At 36.4% G+C, this 15,091-nt stretch overlaps 1 protein-coding gene across 2 annotated transcripts; it reads right to left on the bottom strand.

Moving 5' to 3' along the window:
- Positions 1-409: 409 nt before the first annotated feature.
- omd (integrator complex subunit 5 omd) lies at positions 410-13,726 on the bottom strand. 2 transcript variants are annotated; one of them, XM_090107174.1, is made up of 17 exons: positions 13,453-13,726; positions 13,039-13,186; positions 12,555-12,665; positions 12,087-12,259; positions 11,638-11,758; positions 11,153-11,329; positions 10,688-10,846; positions 10,062-10,380; positions 9,575-9,752; positions 9,179-9,293; positions 8,154-8,377; positions 7,446-7,604; positions 6,755-6,871; positions 3,568-3,736; positions 1,599-1,738; positions 1,217-1,301; positions 410-607 (listed from the first exon to the last, which is right to left on the bottom strand). In XM_090107174.1, the coding sequence occupies exons 1-17, from the start codon at positions 13,666-13,668 to the stop codon at positions 468-470; spliced, it is 2,751 nt and encodes a 916-aa protein (XP_089963300.1). In that variant the 5' UTR covers positions 13,669-13,726; the 3' UTR covers positions 410-467. The 2 variants fall into 2 exon arrangements, 1 of the variants encoding a protein (XP_089963300.1); XR_016457229.1 differs by having other exon boundaries at positions 553-607; positions 2,358-3,736.
- Between the last annotated feature and the right edge of the window lie 1,365 nt (positions 13,727-15,091).

Below are 15,091 nucleotides of genomic sequence, written 5' to 3' on the forward strand. Positions count from 1 at the left end.
GTAATGTGTTACCAGTTACCACGCTAAATCAGGTGAAATTTTTGATGAAAAAGTAGTAGGTGGTAGTAATTAAGCCCGTGGCTTCGCTCGCTTTCGAATTGTAAATCCAAAACCGATCTCGAAGTCACAATCAATACAAAAAATAAAATTGTGTAAGACCGTTGTCCGATTTCATGCAAATATTACTATTTAATTAATTAATTATTCTCATTTTGGAGAATTTGATTTGAATTTTAAGCAACGCACATGCGATCAAAGTCGCGGGCAATGCTAGTATGAAATACAACTCAAAATTCAAAGTAGCTTAGTAGGCTGTTATGAAAAAATGAATATTTCCATATTTTAAGATTCAACTTTAAAATTAATTGTAAATCAAGAAGAATAAATAAAACAAAATAGAAGTTCTAATTACAGGCACTTTATTACTTAAACTACTAATTACAATATTTACAAAAGTGATGACTTAATTAAGCATCTTTTTCGAGATTTAAGAACATAATTGGATACATATGACCTAATTTTGATATTCTTTTTTGTATAATAATACGAAACGTATCCGTGTATGAGGTAGGAGGCTTGCACGTTGAGGGATCCCGCCAATGAAGACCTGTGAATAACAAAAATATCTTATACTAGCTTTCCGCCTGCGACTTCGCCCGCGTTTTCAAAAAAAAACCCGCATAGTTCCCGTTCCCGTGGGATTTCCGGGATAAAACCTAGCCTATGTCACTCAGAAATGATGTAGCTTTCCAACAGTGAAAGAATTTTTCAAATCTGCCAAGTAGTTTCGGAGCCTATTCAATTCATACAAACAAACAAACAAACAAAAAATCAAACCTTTCCTCTTTATAATATTTGTATAGATGTATAGATGTATAGATTGTATATAGATATAAAATTCTCGTGTCACAATGTTAGTCTGCATACTCCTCCGAAACGGGTGGACCGATTCTCATGAAATTTTCTGTGCATATCGGGTAAATCTGAGAATCGGCCAACATCTATTTTTCATATGTACCACGGGCGAAGCCGGGGCGGACCGCTAGTAAAAATATACTTTTCTATCCAATAACACTAATTCTAGAGTTGTAGACTGTGAGAATTGTAAAACTATTTAAACAAATAGAGTAATCATTTTAATCTGTTGTGATTATTTTATTAAATACTTAGGTACTTATCATAAAAAAAATGTATTTAGGGATTTCTTTATGCATACCTGTAGCATCACAAGTAAATAATGCAGGCGACGGCACGTGATCTCTCGTGTAGTTCCATAAACAATCTCGCAATACTTGAACAAGCTAGAAAAAAAAACAATCATTTTACTCGAGGCTTCTTAACAATGTTATCCTTTAATATAAAAAAGACGTGTGGCACTCGGGGATTGCCGCGGTAAAGCTATTGCATAGCATGCCTTCACTTCAGCCACACCTCCGTGCCCGTCGGAGTGGGGAGTGTGAGGTTTTTTTTCGTTACGGAATTTCTGGATTCGGTCCCCTACGCTCAAGGCCCACGATAGTAGCTATGCAATAGCTTAAAACAAAATTTTCTTAGGCCAACAATTATATAAAATTCTGTAATAAAATATCCTAACTAACCTCACTAGCTGTCAATTCTGGCGCCAATTCTAACATGTGACTCAGTGGGTGTGGCAACAATTGTCCAAGTGTCATTATTGACAGCAGTTCTGTCAACGCGGACAATTCGCGCGCCAACTCTGGTGATTGTGTATGCCGATCTGAAAACAAATGGGATTATAAATTATGAAAACGAGCAATGAATTCACTTTTCTCATAGTTTGAAGTGTATTTATTTTAAAAGTAGGTAAATGAAATTTGAAAATTACAAGCTTTGAATTCATTTCTCGTTTGAAGTGTAATTTTTAAAAATAGGTAAGGTGTATATTTATCTAGACATGTGTGTAGGAAATAAATTTTATTTCCTTCAACGAAAAAGGGAGGATAATCGACCAGTCCCTTTCTTGGTCGGCCAGTAAGACCCCGATTGTACATGTCGGGAACTTGAACTTGATATTTCTGGTTTTATAGAATTCAAATGCTTTATAAATATAGATTTAAGATTTAAAAAAGAATAGAAAAATCTCGCCCGCCTCTCGATCGAATTTTTCTATTCTTTATAAATTATATGTCGGGAACTTTTGATATAGGTAGAGTTCAATATGGGGGTCTTCAAGCGAAGAGTGAACGGGTACCTTCTAGGGAAGCGCGCTCCATCATAGGCCACATCTCAGCTTACCAGAAGGCGAGATCGTGGTCAAGTGCTTCCCTATCACACAATTTAAAAAAAAATCATTTTTAAAGTTCCCAAAAATGCAACACACAACACACAACACTGACCCAAGTGCGCCCGCAGCCTGTGCAGCAGCGTGGCGGCCGAGGCCCGCAGCAGCGCGGACGCCAGGCACAGCGCGGGGCGGGCCAGCGCCACGCGCCGCAACACACAACACACAACACTGACCCAAGTGCGCCCGCAGCCTGTGCAGCAGCGTGGCGGCCGAGGCCCGCAGCAGCGCGGACGCCAGGCACAGCGCGGGGCGGGCCAGCGCCACGCGCCGCAACACACAACACACAACACTGACCCAAGTGCGCCCGCAGCCTGTGCAGCAGCGTGGCGGCCGAGGCCCGCAGCAGCGCGGACGCCAGGCACAGCGCGGGGCGGGCCAGCGCCACGCGCCGCAACACACAACACACAACACTGACCCAAGTGCGCCCGCAGCCTGTGCAGCAGCGTGGCGGCCGAGGCCCGCAGCAGCGCGGACGCCAGGCACAGCGCGGGGCGGGCCAGCGCCACGCGCCGCAACACACAACACACAACACTGACCCAAGTGCGCCCGCAGCCTGTGCAGCAGCGTGGCGGCCGAGGCCCGCAGCAGCGCGGACGCCAGGCACAGCGCGGGGCGGGCCAGCGCCACGCGCCGCAACACACAACACACAACACTGACCCAAGTGCGCCCGCAGCCTGTGCAGCAGCGTGGCGGCCGAGGCCCGCAGCAGCGCGGACGCCAGGCACAGCGCGGGGCGGGCCAGCGCCACGCGCCGCAACACACAACACACAACACTGACCCAAGTGCGCCCGCAGCCTGTGCAGCAGCGTGGCGGCCGAGGCCCGCAGCAGCGCGGACGCCAGGCACAGCGCGGGGCGGGCCAGCGCCACGCGCCGCAACACACAACACACAACACTGACCCAAGTGCGCCCGCAGCCTGTGCAGCAGCGTGGCGGCCGAGGCCCGCAGCAGCGCGGACGCCAGGCACAGCGCGGGGCGGGCCAGCGCCACGCGCCGCAACACACAACACACAACACTGACCCAAGTGCGCCCGCAGCCTGTGCAGCAGCGTGGCGGCCGAGGCCCGCAGCAGCGCGGACGCCAGGCACAGCGCGGGGCGGGCCAGCGCCACGCGCCGCAACACACAACACACAACACTGACCCAAGTGCGCCCGCAGCCTGTGCAGCAGCGTGGCGGCCGAGGCCCGCAGCAGCGCGGACGCCAGGCACAGCGCGGGGCGGGCCAGCGCCACGCGCCGCAACACACAACACACAACACTGACCCAAGTGCGCCCGCAGCCTGTGCAGCAGCGTGGCGGCCGAGGCCCGCAGCAGCGCGGACGCCAGGCACAGCGCGGGGCGGGCCAGCGCCACGCGCCGCAGCGCAGCCCGCGCCACCGCGCACCGCTCCACTGCGCCGCGCATGTACAGCTCGCGCTCTATGCTCACTTGCTGTTCGTACCGAATTAATTCACTTTATTATACACGATTAACATGCACACCCAAAAAAAGGGATTAAGGGTGCGTATAAAGCAAAATTACCAATCTTCTATTAGATGATACGTGTAATATTCAAGACCAAATCTAAAAAATAAAATATATATCAAACTAGATGATATGTTCAACGATTCTGTTCAATCAAAAACATAACATATTAAAATGGACTCGATAAAAAAAATCACCAAGTTAGCTCTAATTTTCACACTTTTACGTTTTCTACTTGACATGGTAATACTTATTATGATTTTTTTTTCATAAACAATTATATTAAAACATTTGACCGGAAGGAAGTTAGCGCGGAAACTTTATTTTTTTTAATTATTAATATCTCAAAAAATTGCTCCTTAAATGCTCCATCAGAATCTGTAATTGCTCTACTTCTATAATTATTAGTTTATTTATAATTAATTTTAAAAAAAATCCAAATACTGAAAACTTGATTTCCCTATAGAATGAAAAATATTCACTTTTCATAGAAAATTTTTTTGCAAAAAAATTGCTCCCGATTTGCTCTATCAATTACAAAAAAAAATATATTTAATTTTGATAGTTTTTACAATAATTAACTGAAAAACTATGTTTGCATAGTAAACTACTGCGCTGTGACGTCATCAATTATTGTCGTTGCGACGCATAAGGGTCATAGGTAATTACACGTATCAGCACTGCAGCGATATCTATTAAGACCTTAATGTTTATGTTTTCTTATTTATATTATTTACTAGATTTCCGCCCGCGGCTTCGCCCGCGCAGTCAAAGAAAAGCCCTCATAGTTCCCGTTCCCGTGGGATTTCCGGGATTGCGTCATTTTCTCGAGATAGCCTATGTCCTTTCTCGGGTATCAAAATATCTCCATACCAAATTTCATTCAAATTGGTTCAGTAGTTTAGGCGTGATTGAGTAACAGACAGACAGACAGAGTTACTTTCGCATTTATAATATTAGTATGGATAGTGATTGAGTCAACAATTGAATAACAAGTGTAAGTACTATTTTATTCAATAATAGTGAACAATTAATAAATATTTCTACTGTCAATCATCATCAAAGTATTGAATAATTGAATTTGAATTTCTGTTTTCTATAAGAAAAATTAATATGCACTTTTTATTTCAGGGTGTGAAGGGATTCAGTCAAGGAGTTTTAAATTATTGAAGAGTGGTAATTATTTAGAAGTAGGGTTCGTGAAAAAAATTGAGCCCTACTTTTATATAATAATCACCTGAAAATTTTTCACTAGAGTATAATTAATAATTCTTTATAATTATATAAAGAATTATTTTTGACAATAGGTTTTACATAAAAATTTTACTTATTACATAAATGAATTATTGAGTTTCATCTAGCAAAAGTTGAAAGAAACAGATATTATTATGTAAGTATTTAAAATCATTCTTATCATAGGTATGTTTATAAACATTTCCCTACCCATCCCTAAACTCGCATATTACGTTTATGCGTATTATTAAAACTTCAAGTAATTTTTAATTAATTTGTGTTTCAGTCGCTTGTTTCATCTTTCGGTGTCAAGTTGCTATCGTTTGCGGGAACTATGCGGGTTTTCCTTTGAAAACGCGGGCGAAGCGGCGGGCAGAAATCTAGTAAATAATATAAATAAGAAAACATAAACATTAAGGTCTACAGATATCGCTGCAGTGCTGATACATGTAAATATGGCCCTTATGCGTCGCAACAGCAATAATTGATGACGTCACAGCGCAGTAGTTTACTATGTAAACATAGTTTTTCAGTCAACTATTGTAAAAATTATCAAAATTAAATAATTTTTTTTTGTAATTGATAGAGCAAATCGGGAGCAATTTTTTTGCAAAAATTTTTTTTATGAAAAGTGAATATTTTTCATTCTATAGGGAAATCAAGTTTTCAGTATTTGGATTTTTTAAAAAATTAATTATAAATAAACTAATAATTGTAGAAGTGGAGCAATTACAGATTCTGATGGAGCATTTAAGGAGCAATTTTTTTGAGATATTAATAATTAAAAAAAATAAAGTTTCCGCGCTAACTTCCTTCCGGTCAAATGTTTTAATATAATTGTTTATGAAAAAAAAATCATAATAAGTATTACCATGTCAAGTAGAAAACGTAAAAGTGTGAAAATTAGAGCTAACTTGGTGATTTTTTTTATCGAGTCCATTTTAATATTTTATGTTTTTGATTGAACAGAATCGTTGAACATATCATCTAGTTTGATATATATTTTATTTTTTAGATTTGGTCTTGAATATTACACGTATCATCTAATAGAAGATTGGTAATTTTGCTTTATACGCACCCTTAAGGGCTGATTTTTCAATACTTGGTAAAACTTATTCATCGAATAACGTATTAAAGTACCATTTCAAAAATGTTATCTAATTGTCCGTATATGACAGTTTACAGGCGACATTTTAAAATGTTCGTGTGTACTTTATTGGACGGATAAATTTTAACCAAGGATTGAAAAATCGGCCCTTATAAAATATAAAAACAAAACTATTTTATCGGAAAGCTAGGACGTTACTACTACTACCAGACAGGAACAAAGTGACGTGTTAGAAGCGAGTCAATGTTTAGGTGAAAATCACATTAGACACGGAGCGCTGACGAGCTGAATTGAACTTTATTGCTTAGTTGCAAGAGTTCTTATTTATATTAATTGTTGCGCGTATTGGTGCTTCTGTCTCATTTTTCCTGTTGTTTATTGCAAAACGGTACAGTTCGTTTTATTTGCAGTAATTTTAATAAAATTATTTTGTTTTATTGCAAGTTTTTTTTTTGTGTATAAAATCGAAATAATATCATGAAAATAATAGTTTATGATAAGCTAACAAAATATAACTTTATTCTGGGGAAAATTCGCATTCTAATAACTCTCTTCCTCCTGTGTTGTTCTACTTCTGTTTCAAAAATCAAGTTTTTTCGAAGATTTTTTATTTTGCCTATACATATTTATCTATCCATACATACCTTCGTAAAATCTTCATCAGGCCACGGTAAGCCATTATACATCACATCTGGCGACACTAACTCCACTAATAGTAAGGAAACTGACGTTGCTCCTTCAACAATGCCGCTGTTGCCATCCTAATGATAAAAAATGTCTAAATAATAAGTATTGTTACAGTTTTTGTATATACTTTGTGTTGTAGTAAATAATAAATATGCTTTACACGATGATATTTCATCACAGTTAAATTTCGTCGTTACTGAGTTTCGAATAACACGTTTTCGAGGGTCCTGTAAAACACTCGGGGTGTGTGTGTGACATAGTTATTCATCATTATTATCAATCAACTGTTTAAAAAAAAATAGACGGGTTGCACTCCGGGAGTGCCGGCAGAAGTGAAAACTTGATTATTAACGTTGAGCATGTTTGATATCCATCCGTCTTACGCTTTTTCGATCAGGTCACGTGTCCTGACGCGAGTTTAAGATTTTATACCCATTACAGAAAAAGTGCTCAACGCCGCTAAAGAAGTTTTCAATTCAAAAACATTTCTGTTTGGTCCTCCGAGGCTGTACCCTTTACGGGTCATATGTTTTATGACGTTAATCTTTTATCAACAAGCCACAGCTTGTAAGTCATATTAAAATAAGCCAGTTCTAACCCAGACTACATTATATCTTAGCACCTAAATTCAATAGTAACGTAACTTACCATACAAGACATCAAAGCTCCCATCAAGAGTTCATTATTAGTAGTCAATATAGGTGGTATTTCGTTGTCATCTTGACTGCCTTGCTTCCTCACACCCTTGCCGATAATACCAGCGTGGAATACTGATGTATGGCTTTGAGTTAATTGCGTTATTGGACCCTGGATAAAATTAATAATAAATTTTATTGTTGAGAGTAAAATTTAAAGGTCACGTCATGGTAATACCGTCACGTGATGGAGTTAAGGCGACGATATTGGTATCTTTGAATCTTTCCAGATAAATTTCACTTCAGACACGCTCTTTTTTGTTAATGGCTGGCACTGTGATTTGATGACGAGACACATGAAAAAAAATATTGCACTCTACCCACATTTGTAAAAGAATTACATATTAAATTTGAACAGTAAAGATACGTGAAAAAATAGAAAAAAAATATTAACATTGTAAAACTTGAAGACCTATATAAATAGAAACCTTAATTTATTTTGGATCAACTTTGTAGTAGAAGTTACAAGTTACAAAATGCAATTACATAACAGAATAAGAGTAACATAATATCTAATTCAACAATAAAAAACTCAAAAGAGTCCTAAACGTACTAAACTGCATTAGTTTAGAATCTTTAGATAGATTATATATCGCCCGTATAAAAAGGACTTTCTGAATGTAATAAAAAAATCTGTTACTTTAAAATGAACAATACTCACATGTTTCTGATTCATATAAATCAATAAATCATCATTAGTCCACTCCTTCGAAGCGGCCAATAAATTCGGTATAACAGGTTTACTGCCGAAAATCCTGTCTTCCCTGAACATGGCAGTTTCTAAGAGATCCCGTAACGCGATCGCACGAGCTAGCTTGCTGTGAATACAGAGTTTCCGGAGTAACCGACTGGCGGACTGAACGCCGCGGAGTTTAGCCATTAGGTCTGAAATTTTATTTTTCTGTGAGAAATATTGTGTTAAATAGTGCAGGTAAGTGATATATTTATGTTATTGTAATTAAGATAATGGGTATATTCGGACATGTATTGTACACACATACATGTTAAATTGAATTTTTTAAGAAAAAGAGCAAGTAAATAACGTTGACTTTTCTTTATTGAGTATAAAAATAGATAAACAAACTAGAATAAAACATTTTCATTTTCATATTGCTGTTGTAGCTGTTAGTATAGGTCAAAAGTAACAGAAATTGTCGCCTTAAATAACGCTCTGACTAAGAATTTGAAAATAATAACAACATTGTAGCTGTTCATTTAACACAATAAGAGCTATTACGCACTGTCGACCAGTCGCCGGCGACTCAGTCTCTCGGCGACCAAAACAGAGAAACTAGGGGCAGGAAACCAAGCCGAGCGACAGTATTCTAAGTACATTCGTGCTGAACCCGGTCCCTACAAGAGTCGCTACGACAGTTGCTTGCAGTGCGAACGCTCCCATTTGAAGCCGTGCTTCTATTGGTCGCCGGCGACCGCCAGTCGCCTGTGCGTCGCCACAACGCGGCGAGTCGCCGAGTCGCCGGGACGACTGGCGACTAAGTGCGCAAGCCCCTATTTAAACTATAGTAAGTCACAGTCGCCGGCGACTGAGTCGCCAGCGACTGGTCGACAGTGCGTAATAGCTCTAAGAGAAATCAGCGTCTTATTTAGGAAAATCATTCTTAGTTCTTAGCGTTTTAATAAATCTCATTACACATTCGAAGTTTGAGTAACATTCTTAAAAATTACCTTTTTCATGTAAACATCTGAAGAAGTATTTAACTACCGCCTGAACAACTTTCAAAATAACTTCAACACTAGGTGGAGGAGATTTTGTTCCAGATAGATCGACTTTATCCAATACCTGAAAAATATGGAAAATATGAGATATCAAAGAATGCTGGATTCAATAATCTCTCGGGTACACATAACATTGTTTCGCCACCAACTGATAAAAATTGTCGCCTATGGAAACCAAACAAACAAGTTAATATTCATGCATGTTCATTTTAGAAGTGAAACTTCTTTGACGTGTCATGGCAATGCCGTCACGTCATTGAATAAGGCGATGATTTTGGTATCTTTGAATTTTGCCAAAGAAGTTTCACTTCTGACACGTGAGCTAGGCACACACGCTTTTTTTACCTGCGCAATAGCATGACAGGTGGGCATTTCATACAATGTTGCCATAGTGCAGGTCGTGCGCGCGCGCAGCAACGACGCGTAGTGTTGCAATGCGTCACCAATACGATATAAATTCGCTTCAACCGCGCGGCATATGCTGCGTGTGCGCAACGCTGACACGCGGTTTGAGTTCTCCCACCTGTGTGAATGTGTAGGAAAAACTTTAATAGTGGGACAATACATTTGAATAGTGCAAATTTGGTGTAAAAAAAAGGTTTTTGGTTACATATGAATAAAGTTCGTTCACTTTACGAGACGAAAATTGCCAAATTTAGCATCTTAAATCATTGTTTCACCTTTTTTTTCCGTCATTTACACTTTAGTAAAGGTGAAATAAAATTATGGTCAATGTCAAAATTAAGGAGTTTCAATTTTTTTCTAAAGTTAAAACAAATACATTGTGAACATAAAAATAAAAAGTATTAATATACTCGACACATATACGAACCTCAACAATTTAGTGATATTTAAACAAATATGATGCATATACGTCTTCTGGTCGATCGACATTTCGTGTTCGTTCACAACAAAACACTTCTTAATCTGTTCGTCAGAGAGCATAGAATCCCGTAACGCATATTCCACTCCTGTTTTGATGAAATTCTGGTATCTTTCCGTATCCATATTTAAATCCGTGGAGTCGTTTGGTGTATGCATTGTTATTGTACCAGATATTATACGAACAAGGAGCGATAACGTTGTGTCGTTTCGAGAATATTGGAGGAGGTAACTGATTGTGGTGACAAATTCAGATGGCTGAATGTAACCTAAAAGAATGAACTTGGTTTGTATTGATAGCAAATTAAAAAAATCTAGTATAAAACATTATCTTAATCTGATTATGAGGACCTAGTACAGTACCCTGTAGAATACCAAGATTACAAACATTTCATTATCAAGAAATCACTTATTAAATACATGAAATAACATTTTTAATTTACTTACAAATACAATATGATGTGTTATTATTGAATACAGTCTCATATACAAAAAAAATTACAATACAATCAATTTTTCAACCATAGTTAATTTAATAAAAGCTAGGCTTATATAAAATCATTCTTCAATACTTACAGACTAAAATGAGTATTCTAGCTATAGAATACTGTTCCAACTGATTTCCCACTAATAGCTTTTCTCTTACAATATTTATTTCCTCTGCAGTACTTGTTAATAACGGAATTGGCCGTTCAGGAGACATTACTTCAAATTCAAGTTTTTGTAAAAGGTATTCTAAAAACATAATACATAGGTGACATATTATAATAAGGAATTTAAAACTGAATTTAAAAATTCAAGAAGAATATGTTCGTTTTAGGAACTCCAAGTAGACTATTTTAAAATTTCTATATTATTTGAGGGTAAAATAATACAATTTTAAAGTATTCGCCATTCATTGATTTAGACAATTTTACGCGTATACGCATTTTCGTTTAAACTTCATCAAAATTTAATCAATCAATTCAATTAATAACAATTCCGGGTTTATCTCAATAAAAAAATATTACTTATTTTAATTAAAAGAAACTAAAATCTCACCCAACAAATGTCTACAAAACAGATTAGTCTGCGCATATTTCAACAGCATCATAAAACAGTGAACATCGGTACGTAACAACAAAGTCACCAATGACGCCGGCCCGACCCCCTCCCATGAACCACTGTGACGGTAAATTGAGCATATTGTATATAGTCTATCCATTACTGCGTCTGTCACTATAAAATAAAATTTAGTTAGTTAAGTTTTTGTCTGTCATTTATTCTTTTTTTTATTCTACTAAAAGTTACTTTATTTGTCAAAGTTTATGTAATTTATATGTAGGTTTGGATATAAAACAAATATTTAAAATTATCCCCTTATCTAATTGTAAGATATTTGCAGTAAACATGGAAATATCAAAAATCCAGACTGCATTCAAATCTTAATTTGTTCACTATTTTTTCAAAATTACAAGGAAATAAACATTACTCTTCAATTCTTCTGTTATAGTTAGGTAAAAAAATAGTAAATGTCTATTACTTACAAGTTGTTTCTATGTCCTGAATGAGAGCTTTTAGTACAATATCAGACTTTGAAGCCAGATTTAATAAGTATGGGATCACATCTCTCTTTTTATCTGATTTTGGATCTTCTTTTATTGCTTCCTGCAAATTTTTAAATGAAATAAATAAGGAGAATATTATATTAAATACCTATAATAATGTATTAGTATTTGTTGATAGTATTATCACAGACTAATAATAATATACTACGTATACAAGTATTATGTATTATTAAAAATTAATTGCGGACTTTTTTATATGCTATTGTGTGATCTTATGCATTGTTTTATTAATTAAAACATTAAAAAACAATTCATCTAATCTTAACTACAATTCATAACTTATTTATAAAGGTACTTTCATGATGATAATTTTCCAAAATATTTGTTACTGCTATTATGTTTTGCCTGCTCATTCCTTCCACACTTACTTGAAACAAATCAACGAGCGCAGCTCTAACATGCAACAATGCTGGCGGGTGGTTCGCCAAATGAGCGAGCACAGCTCTAGCTGCTTCTGCGCCTAGTGCTAGTGCTCTTGGTGCTACGAGTCCAGGTTCGGCGCGACCAACCCACCCCACTGCCCAGGAACACGCGCGGCAACCTGTGAAAATATTATAAAATTGAGTTACCTACATAATAAGAATATTTTTTTACAATTTTTTTTATACTTAATTTTATTTATGGTTAGTACAGCCACACCTATAGGAGAAATTAAAAATTAAAAAAAAATTTAAGAGAACTGTAAAACCTCCTACAAAAGTAAAATAATAAAAACATTTTTAAATCTAAATATTGGCATTATTTTTATACAGAGACTATTCCCTTTACATTTCTAATGCTACTACTTATCAAGGTTTCTACTAGAAACATAAATTGAAAACAGATATATTTCTTACCTAACATCATATCAATGCACTTTGCTCTTTCTTCTGAGTTGAGAAGCATCAGATTCTGTGTTGTTATATCAAGTAATATCCGTACTGGCTCTGTGTTTTGTAGAGTTGAGTCTGAAAGAGGTCATCAAAAATATAACACTACACCATAATATACAGAAAAATTTAATACAAAAGCATAACCACTTCAGGAAAAACTTACAAATTTATTTAAAACTAGAGGTCCGCCCCGGCTTCGCCCGTGGTACATAGTTCGCAATAAAAGGTAGCCTATGTCCTTTCTCAGGTATCAAAATATCTCCATACCAAATTTCATGCAAATTGGTTCAGTAGCTTAGGCGTGATTGAGTAACAGACGGACAGACAGAGTTACTTTCGCATTTATAATATTAGTATGGATGAAGACTGTAGACATGGATAAACATTTCTATTTTGTTTATTGGAATTCTCCTAGAATAGTACTGGAATTATAACTGACATAACTTACTTGGTAAATTAGCTTTGTCTGTAGCAATATCCATAATCAAAGTAATGCACCAAGGAGCTACAAAAGGGGCCCAAGATTCACCAAGACTACATAGTTCTGGGCCAATCATACTAACAGCTTCTAAGGATCCATTTGTATTGGAATCAACCTGAAACAAATAAAGTAAATAGCTTCAGATTCTCCAAATTAGTATTATGAGTTTAAAAACAAAACTTAGTATAATAATGTGCCTTAGGATACTAAGAATTCCCAATTGTATATTAAAAAAATATAATACTTAATGCTTATACATTTGAATAAGCATTGAGTATTCAGTGTAAAACTAGCTAATTTCAAGTGAAGGTAAATAAGTAATGATTTCATCTATGATGTCAAATACTTAGGTACAAATTATGTGTATGGCAAAACACTTACTTCAAAATCAACTTGGTTCACTGAAATATTAACAGCATCATGAAAAACCATCGCAAAATATTCTAAAACGGCATCTCTAGCTGCTGGGAAGGATTTCAGCAAAGATATGCCAGTTTTTGTCAGTTCTGGAGCATTTTGAAAGTTTTTTCTTGAAACTCCATATATGAAGTTATTTAAATCACTGGACAGTGAAGTAGATTTTGTTGGGTTATTCATTTTTGTTGATTATTCAGTTAAAAATAAATAAATCCTCACGCCGACAACAAGTGATCGAGGCGATGTGTTAATACCTATGTCAATTGTCAATGTCAATTTGTAGATGTAGCTTGTCAACATACTGTCAAAAAAATAACGTTCATTAACAAAAATATTTCTTAGTTAAATACTTTAAAGAAATTATTATAATATTGTTTGAACATATTTTATTATGTATCTTTTTAATTTTACGGGTTTTGTTTCATTTCTAAATTCGTCTCACCTACCTTCAACAAAAGCAAAGATATTTTGAATGTAAGGCGGGATTAAAATCAGATTTTTAATTATGGTACGGGAGCTAAACGTTTTAAAAAAAGTCATTTTAGTATAGTTGGGTTTTTGATATACTGTTTCTCTTGCTATTTCTGTTAGAGTCCGCGCTGTCTGGCTGGCGGTAGTGGTTGCGTTTATTAGTGCGCACAGGAAAGTATCCGTAATTTAAAGTCATTTATTAACGCGTAATTTTTAATCTTTTGCCTTTAGATAGATCCATCAGACATAAATATGTTATTGCAAGACGTTTTTTTCGTTGTTAAATAGGTGCCATACGCAATTTTTTATTTCAAAATCATTAAAATGTCATCGAAATAAGTGAAATTACATCAACATGATTCCGCTTAAAAGGTAAGTAATAACTTTATTATTACTTATATTATATTATCCTTTTTTAATACTTATATTGAATAATTAGTAAAATAATATTTTTAATAGATGGTTTCATATTTATTACACTTTTGGGTATTAATATGAATTTGATGATATTTGGTTTTTATCAAGTTTACATTAACGTCCTATTTGAGATTCGTTGGGAAAAGGAGGCACCATGGTAGATTGTTGCTAAAAATTGTAAATAGTAAAATGAATATTATACACAGTATATCCTTCACGGGGACTCATGTTGATGGAATTTCACTTATTTCGATGACATTTTAATGATTTTGAAATAAAAAATTGCGTCTGGCACCTATTTAACAACGAAAAAAACGTCTTGCAATAAAAAAATTATGTCTCATGGATCTATCTAAAAGCAAAAGATTAAAAATTACGCGTTAAAAAATGACTTTAAATTAAGGATATTTTCCTGTGCAGATAAGATGCGCACTAATAAACGCAACCACTGCGACCAGTCAGACAGCCCGGACTCTAACCGAAATAGCAAGAGGAACAGTATATCAAAGAACCAACTATACTAAAATGCTCTCTTGTCAACGTTGGTAGCTCCTATACGTTTACAATACAAGCTTTTCGTATGCATATTGACATCAATTATTATGTATTATATTTATAATAAATTATTTTATACCAGAACAGTGAAACGGCAATACTATTTACGTAAGTGGAATGATAGCAAAAGCTAAAAATACCACCCTCACCACTTCACCTC

The sequence above is a fragment of the Colias eurytheme genome, chromosome 11, assembly GCF_061535395.1.
Source record: "Colias eurytheme isolate Ceu_HAF_F1 chromosome 11, ilColEury1 Martin Lab GWU primary, whole genome shotgun sequence".
NCBI classification, from domain to species: Eukaryota; Metazoa; Arthropoda; class Insecta; order Lepidoptera; family Pieridae; genus Colias; species Colias eurytheme.